Here is a 20,712-nt window from a genome sequence, read left to right on the forward strand (position 1 = left end):
CTCACTCCGCTCTACAAACTCAGCACGGCCAACGTCTTCCACACCGACTGTGACCCTAGCGACGACCCTCAGGACCCTAGCGACGACCCCGACATGCAGCAGGAGGAGGAATGGCCTCCGTTCAGGAAGGTGAGGAGGAGCTAACCCCCCCCCGCCCCCCCCCCCCCGGGTCCTGATGGGTCTCATGTGTTTGGCCTTCAACGCTTTAATGGTCAGAATCTAAATGAACTGATTTAGAGGAAACGGAGACGAGAGAAGAGTTGGAGACGTAAACCAGCAGGCTCTCCTCCTCCTCCTCCTCCTCCTCCTCTTCCTCCTCCTCCTTCTCCTCCTCTCTCCTCCTCCTCTTCCTCCTCCTCCTCTCCCTCCTCTCCCTTCTCCTCTTCCTCCTCCTACTCCTCCTACTCCTCCCCCCTCCTCCTCCTCTCCCTCCTCTCCCTTCTCCTCTTCCTCCTCCTACTCCTCCTACTCCTCCCCCCTCCTCCTCCTCACTCTCCCTCCTCCTCCTCCTCCTCCTCCCATCCTGTGGTAACAGAGCTGCATGTTCCTTATCCCCCTCCCCCTCCTCCTCCTCCTCCTCCTCCTCTCCCTCCTCTCTCCCTTCTCCTCTTCCTCCTCCTACTCCTCCTACTCCTCCCCCCTCCTCCCCCTCCTCCTCCTCCTCCTCCTCCTCCCCCTCCTCCTCATCCTGTGGTAACAGAGCTGCATGTTCAGGAATGCAGTCTCACATGTGATGAAGAGCTTTTCCCTTTTTTCTCGTCCGTAATGAAAACCAGACGTGAAGCTCAGCCCTCTCTCTCTCTCTCTCTCTCTACTGCTCGTTGTTCTGAGGAGACACTGCCTCCCGTCTGAATTCCTCCAGAGAGAGAGATTAATGTTTGCTGAGCATGAGGGGGAGGAGGGGGAGGAGGAGGAGGGGGAGGAGGAGGAGGAGGAGGGGGAGGAGGAAAGAGTTTGAGACCAAATATTTAGAACATTTCAGAACTAAAAGCTTCTTGGTCGTCGTAGATACGTTCACTACAGCTTCTGTTTTATGGTGAAACGTCAGCGTTCGAGTTAAATGATTATAAAGTTATAAAGTTCTGGATGTTTTTGAGGCTGAAACATGAAACCGACAGGATGCAGTTCCTCTACGGTCCACTAGGGGCTCCACCACCAGAACCGTCCACTTGAGGCTCCACCACCAGAACCAGTCACTAGGGGCTCCACCACCAGAACCGTCCACTAGGGGCTCCACCACCAGAACCGTCCACTTGAGGCTCCACCACCAGAACCGGCCACTAGGGGCTCCACCACCAGAACCGTCCACTTGAGGCTCCACCACCAGAACCGTTCCACTAGGGGCTCCACCACCAGAACCGTCCTCTAGGGGCTCCACCACCAGAACAGGTCACTAGGGGCTCCACCACCAGAACCGTCCACTAGAGGCTCCACCACCAGAACCAGTCACTAGAGGCTCCACCACCAGAACCGTCCACTAGGGGCTCCACCCACAGGACCGTCCACTAGGGGCTCCACCACCAGAACCGTCCACTAGGGGCTCCACCACCAGAACCGTCCTCTAGGGGCTCCACCACCGGAACCGTCCACTAGAGGCTCCACCACCGGAACCTTCCACTAGGGGCTCCACCACCAGAACCGTCCACTAGGGGCTCCACCACCAGAACCGTCCACTAGGGGCTCCACCACCGGAACCGTCCTCTAGGGGCTCCACCACCGGAACCGTCCACTAGAGGCTCCACCACCAGAACCTTCCACTAGGGGCTCCACCACCAGAACCTTCCACTAGGGGCTCCACCACCAGAACCGTCCACTAGGGGCTCCACCACCAGAACCGTCCACTTGAGGCTCCACCACCAGAACCAGTCACTAGGGGCTCCACCACCAGAACCGTCCACTAGGGGCTCCACCACCAGAACCGTCCACTTGAGGCTCCACCACCAGAACCGGCCACTAGGGGCTCCACCACCAGAACCGTCCACTTGAGGCTCCACCACCAGAACCGTCCACTAGGGGCTCCACCACCAGAACCGTCCTCTAGGGGCTCCACCACCAGAACAGGTCACTAGGGGCTCCACCACCAGAACCGTCCACTAGAGGCTCCACCACCAGAACCAGTCACTAGAGGCTCCACCACCAGAACCGTCCACTAGGGGCTCCACCCACAGGACCGTCCACTAGGGGCTCCACCACCAGAACCGTCCACTAGGGGCTCCACCACCAGAACCGTCCTCTAGGGGCTCCACCACCGGAACCGTCCACTAGAGGCTCCACCACCAGAACCTTCCACTAGGGGCTCCACCACCAGAACCGTCCACTAGGGGCTCCACCACCAGAACCGTCCACTAGGGGCTCCACCACCAGAACCGTCCCAGAACCGTCCTCTAGGGGCTCCACCACCAGAACCGTCCTCTAGAGGCTCCACCACCAGAACCAGTCACTAGGGGCTCCACCACCAGAACCGTCCACTAGGGGCTCCACCACCAGAACCGTCCAGAACCGTCCACTAGGGGCTCCACCACCAGAACCGTCCTCTAGAGGCTCCACCACCAGAACCGGTCACTAGAGGCTCCACCACCAGAACCAGTCACTAGGGGCTCCACCACCAGAACCGTCCACTAGAGGCTCCACCACCAGAACCAGCCACTAGGGGCTCCACCACCAGAACCGTCCACTAGGGGCTCCACCACCAGAACCGTCCTCTAGGGGCTCCACCACCGGAACCGTCCACTAGAGGCTCCACCACCAGAACCTTCCACTAGGGGCTCCACCACCAGAACCGTCCACTAGGGGCTCCACCACCAGAACCGTCCACTAGGGGCTCCACCACCAGAACCGTCCTCTAGGGGCTCCACCACCAGTACCGGCCACTAGGGGCTCCACCACCAGAACCGTCCTCTAGGGGCTCCACCACCAGAACCGTCCTCTAGAGGCTCCACCACCAGAACCAGTCACTAGGGGCTCCACCACCAGAACCGTCCACTAGGGGCTCCACCACCAGAACCGTCCTCTAGAGGCTCCACCACCAGAACCGGCCACTAGGGGCTCCACCACCAGAACCAGTCACTAGAGGCTCCACCACCAGAACCGTCCTCTAGGGGCTCCACCACCAGAACCGTCCACTAGAGGCTCCACCACCAGAACCGTCCTCTAGGGGCTCCACCACCAGAACCAGTCACTAGAGGCTCCACCACCAGAACCGTCCTCTAGGGGCTCCACCACCAGAACCAGTCACTAGGGGCTCCACCACCAGAACCGGTCACTAGAGGCTCCACCACCAGAACCGTCCAGAACCGTCCACTAGGGGCTCCACCACCAGAACCGTCCTCTAAAGGCTCCACCACCAGAACCGGCCACTAGGGGCTCCACCACCAGAACCGTCCACTAGGGGCTCCACCACCGGAACCGTCCTCTAGGGGCTCCACCACCAGAACCGTCCACTAGGGGCTCCACCACCAGAACCGTCCACTAGGGGCTCCACCACCAGAACCAGTCACTAGAGGCTCCACCACCAGAACCGTCCTCTAGGGGCTCCACCACCAGAACCAGTCACTAGGGGCTCCACCACCAGAACCAGTCACTAGGGGCTCCACCACCAGAACCGTCCTCTAGGGGCTCCACCATCAGAACCAGTCACTAGGGGCTCCACCACCAGAACCGTCCACTAGAGGCTCCACCACCAGAACCAGTCACTAGGGGCTCCACCACCAGAACCGTCCTCTAGGGGCTCCACCACCAGAACCAGTCACTAGAGGCTCCACCACCAGAACCGTCCTCTAGGGGCTCCACCACCAGAACCAGTCACTAGGGGCTCCACCACCAGAACCGGTCACTAGAGGCTCCACCACCAGAACCGTCCAGAACCGTCCACTAGGGGCTCCACCACCAGAACCGTCCACTAGAGGCTCCACCACCAGAACCGGCCACTAGGGGCTCCACCACCAGAACCGTCCACTAGGGGCTCCACCACCAGAACCGTCCACTAGAGGCTCCACCACCAGAACCGGCCACTAGGGGCTCCACCACCAGAACCGGTCACTAGAGGCTCCACCACCAGAACCGTCCAGAACCGTCCACTAGGGGCTCCACCACCAGAACCGTCCTCTAGGGGCTCCACCACCAGAACCAGTCACTAGAGGCTCCACCACCAGAACCGTCCTCTAGGGGCTCCACCACCAGAACCGTCCACTAGAGGCTCCACCACCAGAACCGTCCTCTAGGGGCTCCACCACCAGAACCAGTCACTAGAGGCTCCACCACCAGAACCGTCCTCTAGGGGCTCCACCACCAGAACCAGTCACTAGGGGCTCCACCACCAGAACCGGTCACTAGAGGCTCCACCACCAGAACCGTCCAGAACCGTCCACTAGGGGCTCCACCACCAGAACCGTCCTCTAAAGGCTCCACCACCAGAACCGGCCACTAGGGGCTCCACCACCAGAACCGTCCACTAGGGGCTCCACCACCGGAACCGTCCTCTAGGGGCTCCACCACCAGAACCGTCCACTAGGGGCTCCACCACCAGAACCGTCCACTAGGGGCTCCACCACCAGAACCAGTCACTAGAGGCTCCACCACCAGAACCGTCCTCTAGGGGCTCCACCACCAGAACCAGTCACTAGGGGCTCCACCACCAGAACCAGTCACTAGGGGCTCCACCACCAGAACCGTCCTCTAGGGGCTCCACCACCAGAACCAGTCACTAGGGGCTCCACCACCAGAACCGTCCACTAGAGGCTCCACCACCAGAACCAGTCACTAGGGGCTCCACCACCAGAACCGTCCTCTAGGGGCTCCACCACCAGAACCAGTCACTAGAGGCTCCACCACCAGAACCGTCCTCTAGGGGCTCCACCACCAGAACCAGTCACTAGGGGCTCCACCACCAGAACCGGTCACTAGAGGCTCCACCACCAGAACCGTCCAGAACCGTCCACTAGGGGCTCCACCACCAGAACCGTCCTCTAGAGGCTCCACCACCAGAACCGGCCACTAGGGGCTCCACCACCAGAACCGTCCACTAGGGGCTCCACCACCAGAACCGTCCACTAGAGGCTCCACCACCAGAACCGGCCACTAGGGGCTCCACCACCAGAACCGGTCACTAGAGGCTCCACCACCAGAACCGTCCAGAACCGTCCACTAGGGGCTCCACCACCAGAACCGTCCTCTAGGGGCTCCACCACCAGAACCAGTCACTAGAGGCTCCACCACCAGAACCGTCCTCTAGGGGCTCCACCACCAGAACCGTCCACTAGAGGCTCCACCACCAGAACCGTCCTCTAGGGGCTCCACCACCAGAACCAGTCACTAGAGGCTCCACCACCAGAACCGTCCTCTAGGGGCTCCACCACCAGAACCAGTCACTAGGGGCTCCACCACCAGAACCGGTCACTAGAGGCTCCACCACCAGAACCGTCCAGAACCGTCCACTAGGGGCTCCACCACCAGAACCGTCCTCTAAAGGCTCCACCACCAGAACCGGCCACTAGGGGCTCCACCACCAGAACCGTCCACTAGGGGCTCCACCACCGGAACCGTCCTCTAGGGGCTCCACCACCAGAACCGTCCACTAGGGGCTCCACCACCAGAACCGTCCACTAGGGGCTCCACCACCAGAACCAGTCACTAGAGGCTCCACCACCAGAACCGTCCTCTAGGGGCTCCACCACCAGAACCAGTCACTAGGGGCTCCACCACCAGAACCAGTCACTAGGGGCTCCACCACCAGAACCGTCCTCTAGGGGCTCCACCACCAGAACCAGTCACTAGGGGCTCCACCACCAGAACCGTCCACTAGAGGCTCCACCACCAGAACCAGTCACTAGGGGCTCCACCACCAGAACCGTCCTCTAGGGGCTCCACCACCAGAACCAGTCACTAGAGGCTCCACCACCAGAACCGTCCTCTAGGGGCTCCACCACCAGAACCAGTCACTAGGGGCTCCACCACCAGAACCGGTCACTAGAGGCTCCACCACCAGAACCGTCCAGAACCGTCCACTAGGGGCTCCACCACCAGAACCGTCCTCTAGAGGCTCCACCACCAGAACCGGCCACTAGGGGCTCCACCACCAGAACCGTCCACTAGGGGCTCCACCACCAGAACCGTCCACTAGAGGCTCCACCACCAGAACCGGCCACTAGGGGCTCCACCACCAGAACCGGTCACTAGAGGCTCCACCACCAGAACCGTCCAGAACCGTCCACTAGGGGCTCCACCACCAGAACCGTCCTCTAGAGGCTCCACCACCAGAACCGTCCACTAGAGGCTCCACCACCAGAACCAGTCACTAGAGGCTCCACCACCAGAACCGTCCTCTAGAGGCTCCACCACCAGAACCAGTCACTAGAGGCTCCACCACCCGAACCGGCCACTAGAGGCTCCACCACCAGAACCGGCCACTAGGGGCTCCACCACCAGAACCGTCCTCTAGGGGCTCCACCACCAGAACCGTCCTCTAGAGGCTCCACCACCAGAACCAGTCACTAGGTGCTCCACCACCAGAACCGGCCACTAGAGGCTCCACCACCAGAACCGGCCACTAGGGGCTCCACCACCAGAACCGGCCTCTAGAGGCTCCACCACCAGAACCGGCAACTAGGAGCTCCACCACCAGAACCGTCCTCTAGAGGCTCCACCACCAGAACCGTCCACTAGAGGCTCCACCACCAGAACCGTCCACTAGAGGCTCCACCACCAGAACCGTCCTCTAGAGGCTCCACCACCAGAACCGTCCACTAGAGGCTCCACCACCAGAACCAGTCACTAGAGGCTCCACCACCAGAACCGTCCTCTAGAGGCTCCACCACCAGAACCGGCCACTAGGGGCTCCACCACCAGAACCGGCCTCTAGGGGCTCCACCACCAGAACCGGCCTCTAGGGGCTCCACCACCAGAACCGTCCTCTAGAGGCTCCACCACCAGAACCGTCCACTAGAGGCTCCACCACCAGAACCGTCCTCTAGAGGCTCCACCACCAGAACCGTCCTCTAGAGGCTCCACCACCAGAACCAGTCACTAGAGGCTCCACCACCAGAACCGGCCACTAGAGGCTCCACCACCAGAACCGGCCACTAGGGGCTCCACCACCAGAACCGGCCACTAGGGGCTCCACCACCAGAACCGTCATCTAGAGGCTCCACCACCAGAACCGGTCACTAGAGGCTCCACCACCAGAACCAGTCACTAGAGGCTCCACCACCAGAACCAGTCACTAGGGGCTCCACCACCAGAACCGTCCACTAGGGGCTCCACCACCAGAACCAGTCACTAGAGGCTCCACCACCAGAACCAGTCACTAGGGGCTCCACCACCAGAACCAGCCACTAGAGGCTCCACCACCAGAACCAGTCACTAGGGGCTCCACCACCAGAACCGTCCTCTAGGGGCTCCACCACCAGAACCAGTCACTAGAGGCTCCACCACCAGAACCGTCCACTAGGGGCTCCACCACCAGAACCGGTCACTAGGGGCTCCACCACCAGAACCGTCCACTAGAGGCTCCACCACCAGAACCAGTCACTAGGGGCTCCACCACCAGAACCAGTCACTAGAGGCTCCACCACCAGAACCAGTCACTAGGGGCTCCACCACCAGAACCGTCCACTAGAGGCTCCACCACCAGAACCAGTCACTAGAGGCTCCACCACCAGAACCGTCCTCTAGGGGCTCCACCACCAGAACCGTCCTCTAGGGGCTCCACCACCAGAACCAGTCACTAGAGGCTCCACCACCAGAACCAGTCACTAGAGGCTCCACCACCAGAACCGTCCTCTAGGGGCTCCACCACCAGAACCGGTCACTAGAGGCTCCACCACCAGAACCGTCCTCTAGGGGCTCCACCACCAGAACCGGCCACTAGGGGCTCCACCCCCAGATCCGTCCACTAGGGGCTCCACCACCAGAACCGTCCACTAGGGGCTCCACCACCAGAACCGGTCACTAGGGGCTCCACCACCAGAACCGTCCTCTAGGGGCTCCACCACCAGAACCGTCCTCTAGGGGCTCCACCACCAGAACCAGTCACTAGAGGCTCCACCACCAGAACCGTCCTCTAGGGGCTCCACCACCAGAACCAGTCACTAGGGGCTCCACCACCAGAACCAGCCACTAGAGGCTCCACCACCAGAACCTTCCTCTAGGGGCTCCACCACCAGAACCAGCCACTAGAGGCTCCACCACCAGAACCGTCCTCTAGGGGCTCCACCACCAGAACCAGCCACTAGAGGCTCCACCACCAGAACCAGCCACTAGAGGCTCCACCACCAGAACCAGTCACTAGGGGCTCCACCAACAGAACCAGCCACTAGAGGCTCCACCACCAGAACCGTCCTCTAGGGGCTCCACCACCAGAACCAGCCACTAGAGGCTCCACCACCAGAACCAGTCACTAGAGGCTCCACCACCAGAACCGTCCACTAGAGGCTCCACCACCAGAACCGTCCTCTAGAGGCTCCACCACCAGAACCGGCCACTAGAGGCTCCACCACCAGAACCGGCCACTAGAGGCTCCACCACCAGAACCGGCCAGTAGGGGCTCCACCACCAGAACCGTCCTCTAGAGGCTCCACCACCAGAACCGGCCACTAGGGCCTCCACCACCAGAACCAGCCACTAGGGGCTCCACCACCAGAACCGTCCTCTAGAGGCTCCACCACCAGAACCGGCCACTAGGGCCTCCACCACCAGAACCAGCCACTAGAGGCTCCACCACCAGAACCGGCCACTAGAGGCTCCACCACCAGAACCGGCCAGTAGGGGCTCCACCACCAGAACCGTCCTCTAGAGGCTCCACCACCAGAACCGGCCACTAGGGCCTCCACCACCAGAACCAGCCACTAGAGGCTCCACCACCAGAACCGGCCACTAGAGGCTCCACCACCAGAACCGGCCAGTAGGGGCTCCACCACCAGAACCGTCCTCTAGAGGCTCCACCACCAGAACCGGCCACTAGGGCCTCCACCACCAGAACCAGTCACTAGGGGCTCCACCACCAGAACCGTCCTCTAGAGGCTCCACCACCAGAACCGTCCACTAGAGGCTCCACCACCAGAACCGTCCTCTAGAGGCTCCACCACCAGAACCAGTCACTAGAGGCTCCACCACCAGAACCGTCCTCTAGGGGCTCCACCACCAGAACCGTCCACTAGAGGCTCCACCACCAGAACCAGTCACTAGAGGCTCCACCACCAGAACCGTCCTCTAGAGGCTCCACCACCAGAACCAGCCACTAGGGGCTCCACCACCAGAACCGTCCTCTAGAGGCTCCACCACCAGAACCGTCCACTAGGGGCTCCACCACCAGAACCGTCCTCTAGGGGCTCCACCACCAGAACCGTCCACTAGGGGCTCCACCACCAGAACCGTCCTCTAGAGGCTCCACCACCAGAAACAGTCACTAGAGGCTCCACCACCAGAACCGTCCTCTAGGGGCTCCACCACCAGAACCGTCCACTAGAGGCTCCACCACCAGAACCAGCCACTAGAGGCTCCACCACCAGAACCAGCCACTAGGGGCTCCACCACCAGAACCGTCCACTAGAGGCTCCACCACCAGAACCAGTCACTAGAGGCTCCACCACCAGAACCGTCCTCTAGAGGCTCCACCACCAGAACCAGTCACTAGAGGCTCCACCACCAGAACCAGTCACTAGAGGCTCCACCACCAGAACCGTCCACTAGGGGCTCCACCACCAGAACCGGCCACTAGGGGCTCCACCACCAGAACCGTCCACTAGGGGCTCCACCACCAGAACCGTCCTCTAGAGGCTCCACCACCAGAACCGGCCACTAGGGGCTCCACCACCAGAACCGTCCTCTAGAGGCTCCACTACCAGAACCGGTCACTAGAGGCTCCACCACCAGAACCAGTCACTAGGGGCTCCACCACCAGAACCGTCCACTAGGGGCTCCACCACCAGAACCAGTCACTAGGGGCTCCACCACCAGAACCAGCCACTAGAGGCTCCACCACCAGAACCAGTCACTAGGGGCTCCACCACCAGAACCGTCCTCTAGGGGCTCCACCACCAGAACCAGTCACTAGGGGCTCCACCACCAGAACCAGTCACTAGAGGCTCCACCACCAGAACCAGTCACTAGGGGCTCCACCACCAGAACCGTCCACTAGAGGCTCCACCACCAGAACCGTCCACTAGAGGCTCCACCACCAGAACCAGTCACTAGGGGCTCCACCACCAGAACCAGTCACTAGAGGCTCCACCACCAGAACCGTCCTCTAGGGGCTCCACCACCAGAACCGTCCTCTAGGGGCTCCACCACCAGAACCAGTCACTAGAGGCTCCACCACCAGAACCGTCCTCTAGGGGCTCCACCACCAGAACCGGTCACTAGAGGTTCGACCACCAGAACCGTCCTCTAGGGGCTCCACCACCAGAACCGTCCACTAGGGGCTCCACCACCAGAACCGGCCACTAGGGGCTCCACCACCAGAACCGGCCACTAGGGGCTCCACCACCAGAACCGTCCTCTAGGGGCTCCACCACCAGAACCGGTCACTAGGGGCTCCACCACCAGAACCGGCCACTAGGGGCTCCACCACCAGAACCGTCCTCTAGGGGCTCCACCACCAGAACCAGTCACTAGGGGCTCCACCACCAGAACCGTCCACTAGGGGCTCCACCACCAGAACCAGCCACTAGGGGCTCCACCACCAGAACCGGTCACTAGGGGCTCCACCACCAGAACCAGCCACTAGAGGCTCCACCACCAGAACCGTCCTCTAGGGGCTCCACCACCAGAACCAGCCACTAGAGGCTCCACCACCAGAACCAGTCACTAGAGGCTCCACCACCAGAACCAGTCACTAGGGGCTCCACCACCAGAACCAGTCACTAGGGGCTCCACCACCAGAACCAGTCACTAGAGGCTCCACCACCAGAACCGTCCTCTAGGGGCTCCACCACCAGAACCAGCCACTAGAGGCTCCACCACCAGAACCAGTCAGACCGTAGACCTGCAGCTTAAACAGACTGTTCTCTCGAGATAAACCCTCCCTTTAAATCAGGGCTCATGAAGGGGCGTGGCCTCTGTGATGGACAGGTTACTGTCTGTCCCCTGTGCTGGACAGGTTACAGTCTGTCCCCTGTGATGGACCATGCTGGTGTGTGGTTGAACTAAATTAATGTGTGTTTCTGTGTCTCTGTGTGTGTCTCTGTGTCTCTGTGTGTGTGTGTCTCTCTGTGTGTGTGTGTGTCTCTGTGTGTGTCTCTGTCTCTGTGTCTCTGTCTCTGTGTGTCTCTCTGTGTGTGTGTCTCTGTGTGTGTCTCTGTCTCTGTGTCTGTGTGTGTGTGTGTGTGTGTGTGTCTCTCTGTGTGTGTGTGCAGGTGGGCTGCTTTGACCCGTACAGTGACGACCCCAGACTCGGCATCCAGAAGATCAGTCTGTGTAAATACAGCAGCAAGCTGGTGGTGGCTGGGACGGCGGGACAGGTGAAGACCAGTGGGGGGTACGGGGGGTTTGAACGCTGCCTCCTGATCAGAGTCTGAACCTCTGCAGTCCGTTTGTTGACTTCCTGTCTCCAGGTGATGGTTCTGGGTCTGAGTGACGAGCGCTCGGACCACCTGGTGGACGTGTCGGTGATGGATCTGCTGCAGGACAGGGAGGGGTTCACCTGGAAGGGCCACGACCGGCTGGAGCCGCGCCTCAAACCCGCCCCCTTCCCCCCGGGCTTCCAGCCCCTGGTGCTGGTGCAGTGTCTGCCCCCCGCCTCCGTCACCGCCGTGGCGCTGCACGCCGAGTGGAACCTGATCGCCTTCGGGACCAGTCACGGCTTCGGACTGTTTGACTACCACAGAAGAAACGCTGTGCTGGCCAGGTCTGATATTAAACAGTATTAAAGAGCTCTTCTTGTCTTTTGGCTGTCCTCCCCCTCACCGGGACACTTTCACATGAATGAATCTGTTGTGTAGGTGCACCCTGCACCCCAACGACTCGCTGGCCATGGAGGGACCTCTGTCCCGAGTCAAGTCCCTGAAAAAGTCTCTACGGCAGAGTTTCAGACGGATCCGCAAGAGCAGAGTGTCTGGAAAGAAGCGGTCCGTCAGCACGCCCACCAGCAAGGTGAGGGGGGGGCAGGAGGGGGCCAGGAGGGGGGGCAGGAGGGGGCGGGCTGGGGTAGAGATCAGGGTCTAACGTCAGGTGATGATCGTTGTGTGGTCAGGCTCCTCCCTCACCGTTTCCTGCTCCAGTCTTTTCTACAGGTGTCTCTGTTTTTAATCAGGTGATCGTAATAACTGCTACCGCGTTTCTATGGCAACGTAGCGTGTACAGCTGTCGTCCTGTCCCAGGCTGAGTTAGTTAATCTGACATGTTAACAGTAAAACAGAACTGAAGCTAGTTTACCTGAGCAGTCGCCAGCTGCACATGTTCAGGTTCATGTTTATGAATCAGTTTGATGCAGGACGTCCCACATGTCCCAGGACAGGGTGGACTAAGAATCAGTTCATAACTCCATTACTGATTTATTTTTAGGAGCTTTGTGTCAAAGATTCACGAATGTTTCTAAGGGTTACGTTTATATGAGCCCTCTGATGCCTCTAGGTCATAGCTTTCAGGACGGGACTCTGAGAGCAGCGATGAGGAACTAGAGACGGACCAAGGATTGTTTGGAGGAAGTCTGTTTGAGAACCGAGAGAACCTGTGGGTTCTGACTGAGCTGATGTTGAATGTTCTGCAGGTGCAGGAAGCCAACGCTGCCCTGGCCGAGCAGGAGGACGTGGCCCCGGTGCAGCGCAGGATCGAACCTCGCTCTGCAGATGACTCTCTGTCCGGAGTCGTCCGGTGTCTCTGCTTCGCTGACACCTTCCTGAGAGACGGTGGGTTCCCTGGACCGTCCCCCAGAGTTACTGAGCGAGTCCCAACGGGCCCGGGACGTTTTCTGTCCTTTTTATAGTCGAGACTAGTCCAGGCGGAGGCGTCAGGCGGAGGCGTCAGACGGAGGCGGAGGCGTCAAGCGGAGGCGTCCGTGTTGCTGTGAAGTAGTGTTGTTTTTGGCGGCCTGTTTTAATTTTAGTTTTAGGCCCTGTCCACACGTAAACGCAAATACGCCAAAACGGAGTTTTTTTTAATCGTTTTGGCCGAGCGTCCAGACGTATCCTGTAAACGCATTGCCCTAAAACGCACTTTTCTGAAAACGGGTCCCAGGGTGGAGAAATTCGAAAACGCAGCTCCTGCGTTTTCTTGTGGACGGGGAAAACGGGAAAACGATGACGTCATCGCCACACTCCCGAGCAGCCTTCCACCTCCCGCGAGGCGTCTCGTAACAACATCAACAACAATGGCGGACTACATGCTAGTTTTCATGCTGGAGAAGATATTGAGCCTATTAGGGTTACTAGGGCAACATATCACGCTCCTGTGCCACCACGCTGAGCAAAAAAGGCGATTTGTAAACAGCGCTCAAGCTTTGTGCGCATGCTCCGCATCTTCCTCTCCATTTTTGGTGAATTTCTGAAACCGGAACAGCGCCACCTATAGGCCTGGAATAGGAAGTAGCGTTTTCGGTCGAGCTGAAACGGATCCGTGTGGACGCGGATATTTCTTGAAACGATGACGTCAGAAACGGAGAGAAAAAAGATCGTTTTCGTACGTGTGGACGGGCCCTTAGTCTAGTCTTTGTGTCAAGCTGTCATTTTAGTTTTTATTAGTTTTAGTCATGTTCATACTCTTTTAGTCTAGTCAAGTTTCAGTCAACTAACAGTCTGAGCATTTTAGTCTTATTTTAGTCAGAATTATCCGTGACTATTTTCGTCTAGTTTTAGTCAATGAAAACTGTATTTTAGTCTCTTTTTAGTAATGCAATTCTATTTAACCCAGTCAATACAGTATATTTATTTATTTATTTATAACCTTTATTTAACCAGATAAAAAACCCATTGAGATCAAGACCTCTTTCACAAGGGTGACCTGGCCAAGAAAGGCAGCAGCACACGTCATGGTAATCAGGACAGACAAACAACAATAACAAACAACCAGTAAAAGATGAAACATGAAAATATAAAAAATTTAAGATGCGAGAAATAAAGTGCAGAGGTTGTAGGTACAGTAAAAGTTAAGAACATAGGCACTGTTTGAACGATTTCCATTGAAGTTTTTTTAAAATAGAGCGGAAAGCTTCCAGTGAAACAAGTTCTGACATTTTCAGTTCAGATTGGAGGGCATTCCAAGCAGAGGGGGCAGAGAAGCTGAATGCTTTTTTACCCATTTCAGTTCGAACACGAGGAACAGTAAGATGCAGAATGTCATTCGATCTCAGGGCATAACGGCTTCTAGTTCTCTGAAGAAAAGTGCATAAATACATGGGAACCAAGCCAAGAAGAGCCTTATAAACTAAAGTCATCCAGTGTGTATAGCGTCTTATGTCCATATAAGTAGCCTACCTTGTAGTATAGACAAAACCAAAATTTTCTTTTAGCCAAACCTATTTCAAACAAGGTTCTTATTATATTATTGTTACCTTATAGACTCAAGAATACATCCATTCCAGACACGGAAGACGCTGATTTGAATTTACAACATATTTATTTTCCTATTTATTTCCTATTTGCCGCACTTCTCCCTATCTTTCACCACAAGACATTCGGTTTTATTTTCCACTTCGGTGTATTTAAAGTTTTTCCAAATGTCTTCTCTTCTTCTTCTACCGAAGACCCCCGGCTGGCCCGCCATCGTTCCCTTTCTCTGTCACGCTACTCAGTAGCCTACTCACAGTTCTCTCGCTACTCAGTACTCACGCAGAGTCGCAGACTCACTGGAGCAGCTGCATCTTCTAAATAATGCCGCGAGTGGAGCTTGAGGAAGTGACGTCGCCTGCGAGATAAACGGGCTCTGGACACAGGAAACAGAAAAACTACAAAATAATAATAATAACGCGACTAAACAAGACAAAATAACGTTGTAACATTTCGTCTCGTCTCGTTTTGGTCAACGAAAATGGAGAGACATTTTAGCATAGTTTTTATTTTGTAAACCACATTTAGTCTCGTTTTTATTCGTCAACAATATTTGCATTATACATTTAATTATAGTCATCGTCGCATGACCAGCATTTACGTTACGTCTCGTCTCGTTTTAGTCACGTGATAAAGGTTCGTTGACGACAATATTTAGTCATAGTTTTCGTTGACGAAAGCAACACTAGTGTGAAGCAGCCTGAAGGTCTTGACACATAAAGATCATCATGATGAGTATTATGGTCTGTCCTCCAGGTTCTCACCACGGCCCCACGCTCTGGGCCGGCACTAACTCCGGCAGCGTGTACGCCTACGCCCTGGAGGTGCCCGGCGTGGGCCCGGGCCGCGTGGGGGGCGGAGCCAGCGACGGCGGGCTGTGCGTGGAGGCGGTGCTGGGTAAAGAGATCCAGCTGATGCACCGAGCTCCCGTGGTCTCCATCTGTGTTCTGGACGGCCGAGGGAAACCGCTACCGGAGCCGTACGAGGCGTCCCAGGACCTCGCCATCGCCGCAGACATGACCAGCGCCCACTCTGTGCTCATCGCCTCGGAGGAACAGCTGAAGGTGAACTCAGACATCACAGGGGGGTCGTTCTGAGGAGGAGGGTTATTTATTTGAGGTCTGACATCAGACGAGACGGAGAGACGAGTCCATAACCTGATGCTTCTTCTCCAGGTGTTCTCTCTGCCCAAGGTGAGCGCCAAGACCAAGTTCAAGCTGACGGCTCACGAGGGCTGTCGGGTCAGGAAGGTGGCTCTGGTGGTGTTCAGCTCCAGCGCTCAGGAGGACTACAGCGAGCACAGCCTGGTCTGCCTCACCAACCTGGGAGACATGCACCTGTTCAACGTACCTGGCCTCCGACCTCAGGTGACCCCAGCTCCCTCTGACCCCCCACAGTCCAGAACCACCGTCTGCTTCTAACCCCTCATGTCTCTGGGTTCAGGTCCGATACGACTGCATCCGCAAGGAGGACATCAGTGGAATCGCCTCCTGTGTCTTCACCAGGAACGGACAAGGTGAGGGGGGGGGAGAGGAGGGGGAGAGAGGAGGAGCAGGGGGAGGAGGAGGAGGAGGAGGAGGGGGGGGGGGGAGGAGGAGGAGGAGCTGCAGCTTTGATTCAGTTAGGAAGTCAACATCAGTATAACAGCTGGAGATGGAGGAATGATTAATGAATGAATGATGTCGTCTGTAGAAATGAGAGAACCGATCCTTTAAAGAACCGATCCTTTAAATCAGTGATCCCAGCCCCCGGGCCTCGGACCAGTACCGGTCCGGGGGTCATTTGGTACCGGGCCGCACAGAGAGAATAAATAACTTCCATTATTTCCGTTAGATTTATTATCTGAGTCTGAACGATGTTTTATTTTGAAAACTGACCGGATTCTCTCCATGACATCGTCCATGACTCACTCCTGACGCATGTCGAGGCCTCGGGACCATAGGTCACGTGATACGTCCCGCTAAACGAAACGTCTGTTTGAGACAACAGCTCTGGTGTTCTGGATTAAAGCAGAATACCCCGAGATCGCCACAACAGCACTGAAAACGCTGGTGCCTTTTCTGACATCTTGTCTGTGTGAAGCAGAGTTTAATACAGTGACAGCAACAAAACAAACGGAGCAGACTGGACATAAGCAACACACTTCAGGTTTCATTGTCTCCCATTACCCCGAGATGGGACGTCTTGTTGCATTAAAACGAGCGCAGGGCTCCACTGACTCAGTGCTGTTGGGAGGAGCTAGTATTTTCATGCACTTTTAGTGGCCGTCCACACGGAAACGCAAAAACGCAGAAACGCAGAAGTTTTTCATCGTTTTGGCCGATCGTCCACACGTATCCTGTAAACGCACTTTTCTGAAAACGGGTCCCAGGGTGGAGAAATTCGCAAACGCAGCTCTTGCGTTTTCATGTGGACGGCGTAAACGGCGAAAACGATGACGTCATCGCCACACCCCCGAGCAGCCTTCCACATCCCGCGAGGCGTCTCGTAACAACATCAACAACAATGGCGGACTACATGCTAGTTTTCCTGCTGGAGACGATATTGAGCCTGTTAGGGTTACTATGGCAACATATCACGCTCCTGTGCCACCACGCTGAGCAAAAAAGGCGATTTGTAAACAGCGCTCAAGCTTTATGCGCATGCTCCGCATCTTCCTCTCCGTTTTTGGTGAATTTCTGAAACTGAAACAGCGCCACCTATAGGCCTGGAATAGGAAGTAGCGTTTTCGGTCGAGCTGAAACGGATCCGTGTGGACGCGGATATTTCTTGAAACGATGATCGAAAACGGAGAGGGAAAAGACCGTTTTCGTACGAGTGGACGAGGCCTTGTTTTTGTGGTGCGTCTTATTTTGAAGGCATGTTTTAACGTTACCATAGCGACCAGAGAGCGTTGGGGCGGAGATGATGTTACTCATGTTCTGTTGTTGGTGTGACGTTATGAGGACGCTGCTAATAAAGTTGTACATGAATACACAGATTAACGTTTATTATTATTTTATAGAGAAAATACGACAGTTTTTATATCGGTCTGATCATTTTATTTAGTTTTTATCTGCTACACCTTTAGACCGGTCCGTGAACATACTGTCAGACATTAAACCGGTCTGTGGCGCAAAAAAGGTTGGGGGCCACTGATTTAAAGAACCGATCGTTTAAAGAACCGATCGTTTAAAGAACCGTTCATTTAAAGAACCGTTCGTTTAAAGAACCGTTCGTTTAAAGAACCGATCGTTTAAAGAACCGATCGTTTAAAGAACCGATCGTTTAAAGAACCGATCGTTTAAAGAACCGTTCGTTTAAAGAACCGTTCGTTTAAAGAACCGTTCGTTTAAAGAACCGATCGTTTAAAGAACCGATCGTTTAAAGAACCGTTCGTTTAAAGAACCGATCGTTTAAAGAACCGTTCGTTTAAAGAACCGATCGTTTAAAGAACCGATCGTTTAAAGAACCGTTCGTTTAAAGAACCGTTCGTTTAAAGAACCGATCGTTTAAAGAACCGATCGTTTAAAGAACCGACACCAGATCCCAGATCTAATGAAGCTGTTCTCTGTGGTTTCTCTGCAGGGTTCTATCTCATCTCTCCTTCAGAGTACGAGAGGTTCTCTCTTTCTGCTAAAGTCCTGACGGAACCGATCTGCTCCGTTCAGCTGGACCGACCCCTGGAGGCCACACCTGCCAGGTAACCAGGTTCAGACCAGGTCCAGGCCAGGTTCAGGTTCAGACCAGGTTCAGACCAGGTTCAGGTTCAGACCAGGTTCAGACCAGGTTCAGGTTCAGACCAGGTTCAGGTTCAGACCAGGTTCAGACTCAGACCAGGTCCAGGTTCAGACCAGACTCAGACCAGGTTCAGGTCCAGGTACAGACCAGGTCCAGGTTCAGACCAGGTTCAGACCAGGTTCAGACCAGGTTCAGGTTCAGACCAGGTTCAGACCAGGTTCAGGTTCAGACCAGGTTCAGGTTCAGACCAGGTTCAGGTTCAGACCAGGTTCAGACTCAGACCAGGTCCAGGTTCAGACCAGACTCAGACCAGGTTCAGGTCCAGGTACAGACCAGGTCCAGGTTCAGACCAGACTCAGACCAGGTCCAGGTCCAGGTCCAGGTTCAGACCAGACTCAAACCAGGTCCAGGTTCAGATTCAGACCAGGTCCAGGTTCAGACCAGACTCAGACCAGGTTCAGGTCCAGGTTCAGACCAGGTCCAGGTTCAAACCAGACTCAAATCAGGTCCAGGTCCAGGTTCAGACCAGGTCCAGGTTCAGACCAGACTCAGACCAGGTTCAGGTTCAGGTCCAGGTACAGACCAGGTCCAGGTTCAGACCAGACTCAGACCAGGTCCAGGTCCAGGTCCAGATTCAGACCAGGTCCAGGTTCAGACCAGACTCAGACCAGGTCCAGGTTCAGATTCAGACCAGGTTCAGGTTCAGACCAGACTCAGACCAGGTTCAGGTCCAGGTTCAGACCAGGTCCAGGTTCAAACCAGACTCAAATCAGGTCCAGGTCCAGGTTCAGACCAGACTCAGACCAGGTTCAGGTCCAGGTACAGACCAGGTCCAGGTTCAGACCAGACTCAGACCAGGTCCAGGTCCAGGTCCAGGTTCAGACCAGGTCCAGGTTCAGACCAGACTCAGACCAGGTCCAGGTTCAGATTCAGACCAGGTCCAGGTTCAGACCAGACTCAGACCAGGTTCAGGTCCAGGTTCAGACCAGGTCCAGGTTCAGACCAGACTCAGACCAGGTCCAGGTCCAGGTTCAGACCAGGTCCAGGTTCAGACCAGACTCAGACCAGGTTCAGGTCCAGGTACAGACCAGGTCCAGGTTCAGACCAGACTCAGACCAGGTCCAGGTCCAGGTCCAGGTTCAGGTCCAGGTCCAGGTCCAGGTTCAGACCAGGTCCAGGTCCAGGTCCAGGTTCAGACCAGGTCCAGGTCCAGGTTCAGACCAGGTCCAGGTTCAGACCAGACTCAGACCAGGTTCAGGTCCAGGTTCCGACCAGGTTCAGACCAGACTCAGACCAGGTTCAGGTCCAGGTCCAGGTCCAGGTTCAGGTTCAGACCAGGTCCAGAGTGTTGATGAGGCGTTGAGTGTCCAGTAGGTGGAGCTAGTGTAGAGTTAACCTGGCGTGGTGCGTTCACTGGTAGTCAGGATAAATGAACTCCATCCTGGAGTCTGTGTCCTTCAGGGTCACGACCTCCACGGTAACGTCTGTGTGTGTCTGCAGAGACGCCGCCGCCGCCACCACGACCACGACCCACGCCAACGGGACGCACAGGAGCCAGGCCGAGGGTAACACACACACACACACACACACACACTACAGACACACACACACACTACAGACACACAGACACACACACACTACAGACTAGGGATGAGTGATATGGACTAACAATGTTATCCTGATAATTTCTGTTATTTATCACGGTGACGATATAAATATATAAATATATAAATAAACACCAGTTCATTCTAATCTTTTTAACTATAATTCATCATTAGTTTTATCTGAGTTGTTTTTTACTGAACTCTTTGATAAAGTCGACGCTGCTTCTGCATCCTTGTGTATTTTCTGGGACACATTAGTTATGGTGGGACACATTAGTTATGGTGGGACACATTAGTTATGGTGGGACACATTAGTTATGGTGGGACATGGTGGGACACATTAGTTATGGTGGGACATGGTGGGACACATTAGTTATGGTGGGACACATTAGTTATGGTGGGACGGGACACATTAGTTATGGTGGGACGGGACACATTAGTTATGGTGGGACACATTAGTTATGGTGGGACACATTAGTTATAGTTATGGTGGGACACATTAGTTATGGTGGGACACATTAGTTATAGTTATGGTGGGACACATTAGTTATGGTGGGACACATTAGTTATAGTTATGGTGGGACACATTAGTTATGGTGGGACACATAAGTAATGGTGGGACACATTAGTGGGACACATTAGTTATGGTGGGACACATTAGTTATGGTGGGACACATTGGTGGGACACATTAGTTATGGTGGGACACATTAGTTATGGTGGGACACATTAGTGGGACACATTAGTTATGGTGAGACACATTAGTTATGGTGGGACACATTAGTGGGACACATTAGTTATGGTGGGACACATTAGTTATGGTGGGACACATTAGTTATAGTTATGGTGGGACACATTAGTTATGGTGGGACACATTAGTTATGGTGGGACACATTAGTGGGACACATTAGTTATG

The 20,712-nt window shown here is 55.8% G+C and overlaps 1 protein-coding gene across 1 annotated transcript in view; it reads left to right on the plus strand.

Moving 5' to 3' along the window:
- The window catches only part of llgl1 (LLGL scribble cell polarity complex component 1), a 53,533-nt gene that overhangs the window by 17,226 nt on the left and 15,595 nt on the right, over window positions 1-20,712 (plus strand). The window contains 10 exon segments of the mRNA XM_084571000.1: window positions 1-129; window positions 11,349-11,453; window positions 11,547-11,839; window positions 11,934-12,084; window positions 12,701-12,839; window positions 15,231-15,538; window positions 15,650-15,841; window positions 15,918-15,990; window positions 18,042-18,156; window positions 19,695-19,759. Of these exon segments, the coding sequence (XP_084427126.1) occupies window positions 1-129; window positions 11,349-11,453; window positions 11,547-11,839; window positions 11,934-12,084; window positions 12,701-12,839; window positions 15,231-15,538; window positions 15,650-15,841; window positions 15,918-15,990; window positions 18,042-18,156; window positions 19,695-19,759 (1,570 nt within the window).

The sequence above is a fragment of the Chelon labrosus genome, assembly GCF_963514085.1.
Source record: "Chelon labrosus genome assembly, chromosome: 21".
Taxonomy (NCBI): Eukaryota; Metazoa; Chordata; class Actinopteri; order Mugiliformes; family Mugilidae; genus Chelon; species Chelon labrosus.